At 36.3% G+C, this 15,109-nt stretch overlaps 1 protein-coding gene across 1 annotated transcript; it reads left to right on the top strand.

The window, feature by feature from the left end:
• Positions 1–6,605: 6,605 nt before the first annotated feature.
• mthl12 (methuselah-like 12) lies at positions 6,606–8,305 on the top strand. The gene is made up of 6 exons (XM_017149486.2): positions 6,606–7,085; positions 7,137–7,284; positions 7,348–7,524; positions 7,582–7,833; positions 7,906–8,041; positions 8,077–8,305. Exons 1-6 carry the CDS (start codon positions 6,606–6,608, stop codon positions 8,303–8,305), a joined length of 1,422 nt encoding a protein of 473 aa, XP_017004975.2.
• Positions 8,306–15,109: the final 6,804 nt, after the last annotated feature.

The raw sequence follows: 15,109 nt of genomic DNA, 5'->3' as shown, positions 1-15,109 counted from the left end.
GCAAATTAAAATAATAACAAGAGGGCCAAAAGGCGGGGGCAGTTTAAATTTCAAGCGCCAGTCAACAGCTGGCACTGGCAGTTTTTGACAACGAATTAGAGGCCCCGACCTCTGCGCACAGTTCAACAAACTAAAAGTGTTTGCTTTATGGCCTCCATGTACTCGATGTACTTGAAGCCCCAGCTTCTCAACACTTTCCCTTTCCTTTCCATCTTTCCCCCATTTTTTCCCCGAGACAAACAAAACAAAACTCGCAATCCCCCAAAAGCAGACAACTCAAGATTAGCTGCGCCACAAGTCGAGAGCCAAAAATAACTCGAAATATTTCGCTCAATTGCAGTAGCCAAAACAATAAACCGTGTAGCCTTGACCATGGAGCGTTGAGCATGAACATGAACCCATCCGAAACCCAAACTGCGGATCTGTTCTTGATTCGACGCCCTTCCTTAGAGAATTGCAGTGGAAAAAAGTTCTGGGAATAGTAGCTAAAATCAGGGAAAAGAAAAATATTGAAAGGGGAAAAAATCTAAGCTCTATCTATTAGTAATACAATTTTTGTTAGTTTAGAAAAATTTAGAAAATAATCTCTAATTTTCACAGAATTTTAGTCATAAAATTAAATTAAATTAAAATTCGAATTTTCACTTAAAAGCTGTTGTGGTACTTTATCATCTTTCGACAATACATTTTTTTAATAAGTATATTTTATTTAAAGCCTTCAAGAAAGCACCAATTTTTTTGTTTGGTGTCTTTGTATTTTGTTTGCGATTGCCATTGGGTTCCTCGCCGAATACGAATACCCGGGGTAATTGTCCTTAAAGCGGCACTAAGAGCTACAGGATTTACTTGGAACTTTCCCAGAATCAAAATCAGAGTTTAATCGCCCTGCTGGTGGATGTGTGTCTCCTGGCTTCTTGTTTGCATTTTGAAACGTGTCTGAGATAATTTGTTTGGGATTTAACGCCATCGGTGCTACCGAGTTCCTGCCTCGTTCCTCTTTCTTCGCTTTCTCGGCAGCTGATTTTGCTGTTGTTGACGTCAGTGAAGCTGAAACTACCATGGAATCGAATTGGTCAATTGAAATTAAGCCAATTTACATAGATCCCATTAATTGGGGCCACTCGTGCAGGGGAACACCATCAGTGCCATCGGCAAGTTTTCTATTTCTACAGTTTCAACTGCTCGCTCCGGTCCGGAATAAAGTTTATTAATTAGCATTGGCTTGGGAACCGGACAATAAGTCCTTGGGCATTGAATAAAAAAACATTTTGCTTGTTTCGAAGCCTTCTTGTTTATTTTCCATTGTCGCTCATCCGACAATTTTAGTCATTAATGATTGCATTTTTCATGGAGTGACTCGCATATAATGTTTTCCTCCACGTAATCGAACGTAATTCGATCTAGAAAAGACTAATTGCTCTGTTCGAATTTAAATAATTGATTTATTTATTTATTATTTCAATTATCTCTGCTGACCAATATTCAACTTGTCAGTTGTGTTTACATAGCTTTTGAATAAAGGCGTTTTAAATAAAAAGCGGTTAAACAGCAGTGAAAAATGTCTAATTAGCAAATTAGATGTGTTTTCTGGGGCATGATAACTATAAATTTCACGCGTCAAATAATTCAGCTGTTCTAAAAAAAACACATAATTGAAACTGATTAATGAAGTGATGGGTAGTACAAATTTAATTATTAAATTTTCATCACATCTGTCGGAATTAAATAATTTCATCCATAATATTTAGAAATGTAAATTTTAATAGACCTGTAAACTAATTAATTGACATAACAAGCGTAAACCTTACTTACGTATTGTTAAAAAACACCTACACTAAGTTCAAAACTTTCCATTTAATGCCTGCTAATTGTTTCCAATTCTTGAGCTTACACAAAATAATGTAGGCAAATTCTTAGAAGCAAGTTGAACACACCATTTAAGCACAGCATTTCCCTGAATTCAACAGTCAAAAGCAAAGCTGCTTGGGATGACAAACAACCAGGAGAATTTTCCTGTCCACCAACAGACAATAGTCGTACCAGTAAATAAGCATTTAACGGCAATAAAAGCATGTCAGTTCGGAGAAAAAGCAGGTCCTGGCATATACTTACATATAACTTGAGTGCGGTTGCTGGATACTTTAATTGCTAAAGACATAACATGTTTGTTGAAAATGTTACGGCATGCCTTTAGTGCAATTTTGTCAAAACATTTGACTTTTTGCTTGATGTTTTGCTTACAATTTCCGTGCAGGAAATGACAAGGAAAAATTCAAAACTTTTATTCAGATAAGCACGCAAAGTTTGCCAGTAGGAATTTATAAAAAGTTTTTAAATAATTTCCATTATACAAATTAGGGGATTTTGGAAACTTTTGAATATATATTTTTTATCCCTTGGTCATTTTTAAGAGTTCAACTTTTTTTTCTGACTGGGCATTACATAAAATCATATATGGATAACGAACGTTATCTTCGTTTAGGGAGCTCATCATTTGTGCAATTCAAGAGCTGAATGTTTTTACAAGCGCGACCTTAACTTTTCGATCTTTTTCGATTGTAATGATTTCGAGTCACGTTCAATCGAAGCCGTGAATGAATAAATTACATTCCCCTTTTCATGAAGAAGCATTATCTTATAATGTTTTCATTTGAGTTCCAACCCGGTTAGGGAATGCTTAAAATTCCGATATCTGCTGGCGAAATGAATTAAATTAGGGTGATATCTGGCGAATGCGAATTAAATGGCAAACAATTGTGGACGCGAAGTAAAGAAGCCATTCCAACTATTTCGAAAGGACGAAAAAAAAGGACACGGAAAAATAGAAGGAGGGTCGAGGACTGTGTCCGCAGCTCGTGGGACATGTTGCCAACATCCGTTCCACAACAAATGCTCCTCCGCATGTGGTCCGCTCTGCTCCACATTTGCATTGAGTCTCCGGTTTTGGCCTAATTGAAATGGTTTACTGACACATTGATGCCAACGGATTTCGGTTCAGTTAACCCACCAAAACTTTGGCCTGGCTGTCAGCAATTAAATGTTAATATTAAAGGAGATCTGGTGAATGCAGTTTGACTTAATTAGCTGTCAAATACTTTTTATTGTACATTTTTTGTATAAACATATTTAATTTTTCACATTATAGCGGAATAATTCTTGATAACTATAATTAAAACAATTATTTAAAACAACTATAAATTTATTATGTAAAAAAAATGTAAGATCCAGGCTATGAATTTATTTTTACAAAACATTCACACCTACAAAAACACTAGTTGCTATATTTCGCTCATAATTTCTGTTGAAGAAGAAGTACTTCGGGTTAAGTTTGATTTTCCTCAAACCAATTCAGGTTCGGATTAGACAAACACCCAAATGACTGCGACGAAAGGTCTGCAGATGAAGAAGGAGCGGCGCTCATTTGTTATGTTGATGAGAAAATCAGCGGCCAAATGCAATGCAGCACAAAGCGAGCAAACAAAGCAGCCAAACATGGCGTACAAATGAGCTGCAAAGTCTTATCAAATTTGTCACGAACTTTTCGGACACAAATCTGGATGGCTGACTGGATGGCTGGCTGACTGGCAAGACAAGGAGCCATAATATTTGAAGTGATTTCCACTGCTGACACAGCAGCAGCAGCCAAATATGCAAACTAGCTGGGCGCCAAGAAGCTAAGGTTCCCATACATCAAGTGACCTTTCGCCAGGACACGCCTTGTCCGAGTCCAGAGTCCTGGCAGTGACTTGTAGCTCATGCTATGGGTATGAGTTCGAGTCCTCGTCTGCAGGACAAGCCACAAATCAAGTGCAAGCAGCGCAAAAACGCCAGCAGACGAACGAACATCGGTCAAGGCCCATAAATAGCACGCCCACATTTAAAACACTCAATGCATAAATCAATGCTAAATAAACAAATGGGCGGGACAGCCATCAGTGTTGTCAGGTGTTCAAGATATTTTTTTACGAAAAAAAAGGACGTAAAAAAAGCTTAGCTAAGAAAAGTCGAAATATCACACAAAAGAAAAAAGCATGATTACTTTCTTACTTTTAAGAAGTAAGCACCTATAATAAATACTTAAAGGTCATACAAAAATCAGTAGAAATTAAAAACCATTTTAAAAATTATAATTGTAATTAAAAAAATTTGTAAATTGCCAGTTGAATACATTTATAACAGGTTCGTTTTCCAGAAAAATAATTTCACAAAAACTTAAATTGGCGTGAATAAATCTCAAAAGCCAACTCTAGCTACAAGTAACAATAAATAAACGCGGCCCAAAGCGCTCTACACTTTTTGTTTCGCTTATCATTATGTAATATTTACCAAAGACAGTCAGGGAAATAAATGAAAAACGCCTCCAGGCAGAACAGGGCACATTAAAAATATACATTTTGCGCAAGCAACAGAAGCGTTGCAAACCGAAAAGAAATGAAAACAGCAATAAGTCAACAGTAAATCAATTGAAGGAAAATTTCAACGCAATTCCTGTTTGATTTATGCGCAAACGAAATGATTCCACGTCACTCAGGAGCAGCCGGTACATTTAATTCAAATGGCGCAGCATTTTCATAGCATATAATTGCCAATTGATGGTGTTTTTCGAGCCAGGAAACATCCTCTGAGCCAACGTCACCAGACGAATCGATCAGACTGGTCAATGGGTATTAATGCTTATTTGCCAGCCTGTCGACCAACTTGCGGCAATATTGGCGCTTTCATCCGAGAATTGCTCTTTTACAGCCAAGAATTAAAGGAAAGCTTTTTTAATTTTTCTTAAGATGTAGATTATAAAAAGTATATTATACTTGTACAATGTTCATAAGCTTTTATTTGTGTACCTGTTGAATTTTAAGAAAACAGGTTAGCTAATTATTTAATTTTTTAATTGTTCTTATGCTTGTGATAATTATTTCCTTTTAAATAATACTTAATTTGTATTCTTTTAAAGCTAACAGTGGATAAAGGAACGTACTTTATGTCAATAAATACTTTAATACGCTAAAATCTTCCCATTTTACTCCCATAAAGTTGACAAGTATTAAAAAAGTGATTGTATTTAATTAAGAACCGAGTTTCCTCTTTAAGCCAAGTGTGTTTTAAGTGCCGCGATGCACATTTAGTGAGCTGTTGCTGCAGGTGGCAAGAAAGAAAGCCACTAACTTAATTGCAGGTTTCAGAGCGCCCCCGGTGGAAAAGGTGAGCACGGCCACAACTTTAGTTGCTGCATCTTTAGGGTGCAACTTTGCGCAATTTAGTGGCAGTGGTTGTGGCATGTGGCTGCTCAGCTCAAGAAAGTGTATGGAGTTAACCGTGTAATAAAAACTCATAAACTTGAAACAATTCCTTTGTTATTTTCCACGAAGCAATATTTGTTTTAATTTTTAATAAAAGGACGTCGATATTTTACCAAACTCAATTTTGTTTGTGATTAACAGGAAAATTAATAAAAATATTCAACATATTTTCATTAATTTAAGACTAATCTACGTCTTTTTTCAAAAAGACTTATCTAGGCAACTTATTTAAAACCTTTTTCCTTCTTAAAAAGTTATATTTGATTAGTGTAGCCCATTCACCTCGTCTGAGCTTCAGAGTCTGGGACACCATGGTAAACTGGTTCAGGGGAGAAATGTACCACCAGGCCAGAAAACACACTGCAATGGCAAACAATGCATCATTTGCACCCCGCACAATGCATAAATTAAGCAGCTAAGTAAGCATAACGAGACAGCTCCTCGCCGCCATCCTTCAGTGTCCTTGTTTCTGCGGATGAGAGCCACAGCCTCATCCTCATTCTCAGAAGAGACAATGTGGACGCACAACTCGCGCTGATGAATGACGAAGCGCTGCAAATGCATCTGGAATTTCGAGAACTTTTGACTACAGTTAAAAAGAATTTTATTTCCTCAAATATGTGACAAAAAAATTAGACATTTGAGTTATCTTAAAATAATAAATCTTATAATATGGAAACAAAAAAAAACAGGTAATTTCTTCGTTCAATATTAAATTTAATTACGACTAATGTACAGCTTTAGTTTTCTCCGTGTAGTTTTCTCCCCTCGCGAGCATCAGGTGTATCCTGGGCTTGTTCTGTATATTCGTGAAATTATTGCTCCTTCGCCGTAATGAGCAGCTAACAACACGTACAAGCGCATTAACAGTCATTAGAAGCGTCGCCTGTGGGGATATCTTGAGGTACAAAAGCATACTTATTTAAAAGCATACAAATTTAATTTAAAACAATCAACATTATACAAAAGTTTTTGAGCTCGCAAATGTAGTGAACTCACTAAAAAACATTAATGTTTCTATCGAAAGATCATTTGTAAACATAATTGGGTATACAGAGAATTTGCCCAGATTTAATTTCATTGAAATCATTATTTCTTAAATTTATGACACCCCAAGCGAACATTAAATGTCCATTTATTAGTATTAAGAAAGATTATGTTCTTTAGAGAACTCGAGTAATGGTTCTGTTTCTGTGCCGCTGATTATAAAAGTCAAAGCCCTGAGATGCAAAGCTATTTAATCTGAAAACAATGCGTTTCGACAATTAGTCGGAATTAGCTCTTCGCGCAGAAGGTTTAAAATCAAAAATGTGTCTGTCCTCGAAACTGATCGGTACCATTTGTATCTTAACTATCGTGAATATATCAAAAGGATATATTCGAGAATGCAGATACTTACAAGCCAACGATACATTTACATATGAAGATCTTGAAATTCCCGCTAACCTAACTGGGGATTATAGTTTTCTGAAAATAGTGGATGGATCCAAAGAGTCGGTTAACGAACACCTAAGAGCCTGTGTCTGCAAAGTGAGACCCTGCATACGGATGTGCTGTCCCCGCAAGAATATTCTGGCCAACGGGGAGTGTAATGATGGCCTGAAGAAGGAGATTTCCCTAACCATGTTGAATCTTACAATGGAAGATATAATAACAAATGATCCGACTATTGCGGAGCTTAGGATGGCGCCGCAATACAATTCTACCAAGCTACTCGTTTTAAGGGACCAATTTCAGCCCTGCGACGAGATTTTTAACCTGAAAGCAGATGAGTACACCATGTTGAAGGTTTGATTACAATGTGCCAACTATTTCGCTCTTTAAAAGACAACTTTTTAGGATGGGTCCTTACTTCTCCACTCCACTAACGAGATCTTGCAGAATGAACAATACTGCCTTTATCCTGAAGTTTATTCGGACTTTCCGAAGATCTTATGGATTGTTAATAGAAAGTGTATAAGGAATTTGATGCCAGCGACCCTGGAACGTAAGGGAATGCATATTTATAAATATTTATTCATATTATTTCAATGTGTTAATGTACTTTCAGTTACGTTAATATCTCTAGCATGTTTTATCCTGACTATGGCTGTGTATCTTTTTGTTGAGAAACTCCGTAACTTACTCGGTAAATGCCTTATATGCTGCCTATTCGGCATGTTTATGGAGTACTTTATCTGGACTTTGGACCAATTTAATTTATTATATGGCATTTGCACTCCAGCAGGTTAGTTGTAAATTTAAATTCGGAAAGGGTTTTATTTTACAATAAACTCTTTTTTAGGCTACAGTAAATACTATTTCTCGATGGCTTCCTATCTCTGGTTCTCGGTCATTAGCTATCATTTGAAAAAACTTTTCACTTCCCTGAATCGCTATGAAGCACGTTATCTGTTCTTAAAGTACAGCGCATTTGTTTGGGGCACGGCTGCTATTCCCACAGGAGTAATTTATTTAATGAATGAAATTTGGGGAGAGGATCCCGAAAAAAGGAACTGGATGCCTTTGGTGGGTTTTATTGGATGCTCTGTGCAAGGTTGGTTTTATTAGATTTAAATCTAACTAGTTAAAAGTAATTAATAGTGAATTAATTTTCAATTGTTCACAGATTGGGGCTGGTCTTCCTGGATTTACTTTCATGGCCCTATTCTGATCCTAACCACTTTTAATGCTACCATGTTCGTTCTAACGGCTGTGTATATTTGGAAAGTAAAGAGGGAAGTCAATAGGTTTTCCCAACAGACGTAAGAACTGGACATTTTAGTACTGTGGAACCAAGATTGATATCTTTTTCGTGTTTTAGTTACCTACAGTTTCTGCGGCTGTTTGTCATAATGGGCGTATCTTGGATCCTGGACCGAATTTCACGTTTGGCGGAGGACTTTCATTTCTTTCTGGGCACAATTTTCTTAAATATTACCATTTACTTGAACGCCACCTTTGGTATTATCATATTTGGGCTGCTTATCCTTAAGGGCAGTACAATAAAGCTGTTAATGGATAGGTAAGGTTCCATTAATTGATATACATATGTTTGTTTGAGTAACCTTATTGCTGTTCTATTAGATTGGGATATCGGAAAAAGGCGGCCCGAAGGACCACAGTTAAACGGCGTATCCATCATTGAAAATAAATATAAATTAAGAACTATAAATACTAAGAACCAATTAAAATTTTAAGCTACGTTAAGTGTCAATTTGTTCACGAGTAATATATGTACACTACTGGTCAAAAGAATAAGTACACACGTTACACCCTCACTTGCTAAGAGATATCTCTATAGTTATTGAGGCCAGACCTCCCAAACCTTTTTACTTGGAAAGGTTATTCTGTTCTGCAATATTTAAATAAACAATGGATACAGTAAAACCTGTCTAATCCATGTTAGCCCTACATTTGTGCGATAGGTCGGTTTTGGTGTGGTCAAAATAATAAGTACACTTGTGTTACTTATAAATTTTAAAGTATTAAATCTAGAATGGGGCTACGGTTAGTATTTTATCTTAAGTTAGGATCATGTTTATAAGAAGTCTGGGCCAATTGGACGATCCAAAAAGTTTCCAAGCCTGGATTTGGTTATTTCAAAGTCATCATCCATGCTAAAATCTGATTTTCAGCTTAAAAGGAACACTTAACACTTAAGTATGGCTTGTGATTCACTAAAATTTCCTTAAAAATACTACTCTGAATAAAAAAAAATCGATTTGGAAAAAAATGAGTACTTACACCGTAAAAAATAAGGAAAAAGGGGAAATAAATAAGAAAAAACCAAAGTTACATGCGGTTTTAATATTAAAAAAAATAGTTAAATTTTAAATTCTTAATTTTTTTATTTTTATTTTGATAGCAGATAAAACGACTAAAAAAATGAGATATGTTTCACTAAGATCGGTAAACAACTTAAACCGTACTACATGAATCGCACAACGCTAGATATCTATACATAAATACAAATTGCCCGTCCATACAAGTTTGTATGAAATTCGTTTTTAACGATATAGCAGTTTTGTTATCGTGCACATCGTCAACAGCCATTTAATAATTTGTTGACCGATCTTAATGAAGCATATCTCTTTTTTTTAGTCGTTTTATCTACTATCAAAATAAAAATAAAAAAAATAAGAATTTAAAATTTAACTATTTTTTTTTAAATTAAAGCCGCGTGTAACTTTGGTTTTTTCTTATTTATTTCCCCTTTTTCCTAATTTTTTACGGTGTAAGTACTCATTTTTTTCCAAATCGATTTTATTTTATTCAGAGTAGTATTTTTAAGGAAATTTTAGTGAATCACAAGCCATACTTAAGTGTTAAGTGTTCCTTTTAAGCTGCAAATCAGATTTTAGCATGGATGATGACTTTGAAATAACCAAATCCAGGCTTGGAAACTTTTTGGATCGTCCAATTGGCCCAGACTTCTTATAAACATGATCCTAACTTAAGATAAAATACTAACCGTAGCCCCATTCTAGATTTAATATTTTAAAATTTATAAGTAACACAAGTGTACTTATTATTTTGACCACACCAAAACCGACCTATCGCACAAATGTAGGGCTAACATGGATTAGACAGGTTTTACTGTATCCATTGTTTATTTAAATATTGCAGAACAGAATAACCTTTCCAAGTAAAAAGGTTTGGGAGGTCTGGCCTCAATAACTATAGAGATATCTCTTAGCAAGTGAGGGTGTAACGTGTGTACTTATTCTTTTGACCAGTAGTGTACTTATTAAAGACTGGCCATAATTTGCAATTATTCATTACTTCTCTTGTAACAAAACCCCGAAGCACAAAAACTTGTCCCGTTGTGGTAGGTCATAATTCTTTTAAATTTCACTGCACAAACACCCTGCCCCCTATAAATTTAATACCCAAAATCTATGCCAACGCCATTTGTCTTATCGCTATCTAAGCAACTCCTATGGCTGCGACTTTGGCAGCCTCTCAATTTGCATAATTTTGTGTTAATTGAAAAAGTTTTGTTCGTGGCCAACGAATTTATTGCCCGGCAGCTGGGGCGGCAAACTGCTTAAAATAAGACCTGCGAGTGATGTGATTAATAATGTAATTGAAACGCCCGAGGGGGTATTTTGGCCAGGATCAAGTCGAGGGGCGATGGGCTATTTAGGCTGGAAACATGGCCAAAATGACAGCCTAGGAGACGTGCGAGCATTCGACCAACACGCGCAGAGTTATGCTGTTGACTCTGGTTACAATTCCACAGTACTGAAAAAAAAACAACAAAATGTACACGAAAATATAAATGATAAAATATATGCAAGCATTTTCCTTCCTGGGAGTTTTTTAAACTGTCTTAAAAAAAACACAAAAAATCTCAAATACTTAAAATAATTTTTCTAATATCAAGACGCATTTATTTTCAGTGTAATTCTGGTCGTTAGTGGGTGGGCACGTGTTAGGCGGTGGAACGGGGATTCGTGGGGTTTGGGCCATGTCATACTGTGGTTTTATATTTCATGACACAGAAAGCCAAAAACAACAAACAACAACAAAGGCGGCAGCAAATTGCTTACACTTACACTTTTTGGGGCCCGCACATTTTATTTAATTTGATGATTTCATTAAACAAATTGCCCAGCGACAAGTTCTTTTCCTCCTTCTTAGTTTTAACTCGAATGGCTGAGTGTGTGTGGGTGGGCGGGTTATAACCATTACGGATAGTGTTGCCTAGTCTTGGGCATTGATAGTAGTAGCGTTTATTTGTGAAATAAAGGTAAATTAATGATAAAAAAGTAAATTGTTAGAAGAATAGGAGCCAATTATTTTTTTAATTTATTTAACTATTACTTTAGTTATATTTTCCCATGTATTTTAACCAATTTTATAAATATGTTAAGCTTTAAATATTAATATATATAATATTTGTAATATTAAAATAGTATTCTATAATTAATATACTTATCTAAATTAACAAATTCAATACCCTTCGAGTTTTGTACATGTTTTATATATTTCATTTACTTTAAAGTTTGTTATGTTATACTTTTTAAATTTTGATTTATTCTTTTTGAATATTAATTTATAGGTAAATAAACTAAAATACCGAAATTAGTAAAGTTTTAAATAGTATCTCTGGAAATATGACCAAAATGGCCAAAACGCCATCACCGAATTGGGGCTGCTTGAATCCAGTGAGAAGAAATAAATAATTAAAATTGGCCTGGCCAAATGGCGGACCAACAAAATGGGAAGCACTATCCTCCGAAGAGGAGGCACTGATTGCAGCCACCGCCGAATGACCTTCATCTTCATCAATTCGAAGCCTTTTCGCGCATACAAAAAAGGAGTCTCGTCCTTGAATTTCACTAATTCAGACCGCCGCTGTGTCTCTTGGCATTTTGGCTTCACAAGTAATCTGCTTTAATGCTTTCCATTATCGTTCGCTGTGGTTTTCGTCCTTTTTCGCCCATCGGTGAGTGTTTGTCTTTGTTTGCCTGTGTTGTGGTGCTTTGGTGTTTCGGTGTGTGCGTGTGTGTGTGCTAGGGGCTGTTGTTGTGCTGGTGTGTGTTTAGAAAGTCGGCTGTGTTCTGTTTGCTTTGCTCTTTCCGTTTCCGTTTTGCCGACACATGAAAATTACAACACGCGACTTGCCATTTCAGACAGTAAATTTTTCGGCCACCTGTGTGAGTGCCTCTGTTATGTCTGTGTGTGTTATTCTATATGTCTGTGTGCGTGCCTGAGGGCGTAACATTTTGCGGTATCCTCTGCTTGTGTTTGGCTTACACTTTAAAAAAATTGTTATCAAATCACATTAGCATGAGAAACAAGTGGGTGTAAGCATCAACATATTTTGGTCTTTCAGGAATTTTATTCTAACTTGCATAAAATTTTTGCTCTCGCTGTATGTTAAAAAGATGAAAAATAAGAATGATAAGTGATTAAAAAATAGGATCTTAAAATGTAGTATTTATATTTTAAAACGAAGAAACGAAAAATAATTGTATGCTTTTAGTGGAATTTAAGTTTTTATCAACTTGTTAAAAAAATATAAATATTTAAATTTTTTTGGAATAGAAAGGTGTTGTGATTTTTGTTAAAACACCTTCATTTACAAAGCAAAAAATAACTAGATTTAGCCCCATTCAAAATGTTTTAATGTTGAAGTTCTCAAAGAAAAGTTTTTATTAACAGCTTAAAATTAAGCAGACAATATATTTTATCAAAATATATAAACATTTTTCCAGTGTGCTGGATCTAGCTTTGGCTGCCTCTTTATCTTTGCTGTCGACGCCCTTTGTGCAAGTGTACTTTGTGCAAAATTTACTGCAGCGCCAAAGTTTTCAGCAGAATTACGGCCATAAAGTAGCAGTCAGCAGAAGGTGGCCACCACAATAACGTGCCGTAATTAAAGGTATCCTGCTAAACATAATTTCAGCAGCATACCGCCCAGCTATGGCTTATCAAAAGCAGAACTCGCCGCTTCTTGGGTATTATATAAGTGGCTGTTTTATGGCGGCTTCTTCTGCGAACTGCTTGAGAATTCCGGACAGGAAAGGTCAACAGACACGAGCCTGCGATAAGGATAAGACCCGGCATTTGTCAGGCCCACAAAGATCACATCGCAGGAATACGTGACACTGAAACCGGCGTGCTGCTGGAATTTTCGTTTCCAGGAATGCGGTTCTAAACGCCGGCTAATCTGGTTCAGAAGTCTATGCAAATTTCAATCAATACCCCCATTGTTGGGTCTTAAAATACATTTGGTGCAATCGCATTTGCCACGTGTTGCTGTCATAGATACCTAATTCCAATAGCCAGAAGCGAATTGTATCTATGGTTGTAAGTAGTTGTTGCCTTGGTGTGTCCCGATTCAGCTGGACGTAAATAGAAACTATAGAATAGTAAATATGTATCTTTAAAAATGGCACTTTAAATCTTTTTCAGATGTATTGTGCCTTGATTACCATGAATTTTAAGATTTGATTTTACTTTTATCATCATGAATTTATCTAGATTTGTCTACAATTTTCTTCCTAACTTCAAATAATATTCTGGTATATTTTTAAGTTTTGTAGAAATAACAAAAATGGAACCCTATTCCCTTGAAATCGCCAGTGGCCAATGGCCAACGACCACTTGATCTCTGGCCCATGGTCGTGTCCAGTGTCGAGGGATCTTTATGACAGCCGGGCAAGCCATAAAAAGTATTTCAGCAAATAAAGCAAACGACTGGGGGATGGGATTTTTATACAATTTGTTCGTAACGAGCCATCAATATTGTATCTTTCTATGTTATCCTCGGGCGCTTTTATGGCACGGAAATGTCCATGTCTGACTGTGCATATCGAAATTGGTAATTGTTTGGCCCGGTTGATTGTCACGCAGTTTGGTTAGAGTTTTCAATTTGCGCCCTTAGGCACTTCGGCGTAGGTGCGAGCACTTAACGTGGCTTAAAGCCCCGAAAGAGACACACACACGTCCCACTCGCAAAACCCACCCAACCGCATAATCATGACACAGCCCACATTAGATGGCGCAGCTCCAAATAACCACAGAAAAAAAAAAAAATAAAATAAAAAGGAAAAAGTGTCAAACAACAATATTTGAGTGCCAAAGAGCCCGAGTGCCAAATGTTGCGTATACGCAACGTAATCAATTTGAATGTTTTTTCGGCTTCGGTTTAGCAGCCACTTTAGCGGCCATGGCGGTGAAATGCGATTACTGCACCTATAAATTTGCGGCCTAATGAAAGCGCGCAGGTTTTTGCGGTAGAATTCCAGCGAATTATTTAATCTGAATCCTCTCGAAATCGCAAAATTTTTGCACACCACTGCTTTCGGCGTTTCGGCAGCGTTTGAATGGAAATTATTAAATTCATTAGCGCTCATTTTCGCTCAAATGTATCTTTAATTGCTTTCCCGGAAGTGGAACCGTGGCAAAACGAAAGGAAGCGGAATGGCAACGAAACGAGCAAAGCCATGAAAAACTTTCTACCGGAGGGAAGGCGCTCACAAAGGACACTAAACAGTTGACAATTCCGTTTTGCTGGCACACGACTCAAATGTTCATATTGAATTAGTGAAATTGCATGCATTTTCTGCTGCGCTCTGCCGAACGGTATGAAATTAAACTAAAATGTGGCCAGGCGACTGTGCAAAAATTTAATTCTGCAAAAGTTTGGAATTTAGTACTTTTCGGTTTGCTTAAATTGAAGCTACCATTGTCTCTTAGCATTTACGTTTCATTATTATTAGAAAGAATGCATTTTCATACTTTTCAAAATATGAAAGGCACTTTGTTAAAATAAGTTTTTATTTAATAGACACGAAATATCATATTTTATTTAAATTCGAGTTTATATTTTCTTATTTAAAATCACTACAAAAATTAAATAGCGTTTTCTTCAAAATTTAAAAAATACTAGCAACAAAAGAACTGTTTGAACTTTAACCGGCACTTTGATATATTATTTATAACCCCCGTCACTCATTCGTGTTGTCTTTGGCAACTCTTTTAAACAACTTTCCATAATCCTTCTAGAAAAGAGAGTTCGCGTTGTCAAAAGCAGCTAAAAGCATCTTCAAGTTTTGTCGTTTAAAGCAAAAGTGCGTGCGCGTGTGTGTGTGGTTGTTAAATAAATATTACACATACGCCCTGTGTGGCAGCGGGAAAAAATAAGATGATGGCGAGAGCAAGGCTGCCGATAATTCAGCGCGCGATACAATGGCGATGAAAATCGAAAGATATGGCATCATATCAAACCCTAAAAAATGCACCCCCTTTTTTTTGGTGGCGTTGAGAAGGGTGAATATTTTACGAGCTTTAATGGCTGGCAGGCTAGGGATGACGTA

This window comes from Drosophila takahashii, chromosome 3R, assembly GCF_030179915.1.
Source record: "Drosophila takahashii strain IR98-3 E-12201 chromosome 3R, DtakHiC1v2, whole genome shotgun sequence".
Classification (NCBI taxonomy): Eukaryota; Metazoa; Arthropoda; class Insecta; order Diptera; family Drosophilidae; genus Drosophila; species Drosophila takahashii.
Note: the sequence above shows the minus strand (reverse complement) of the source record. Positions and strands in the feature narration are given on the sequence as shown.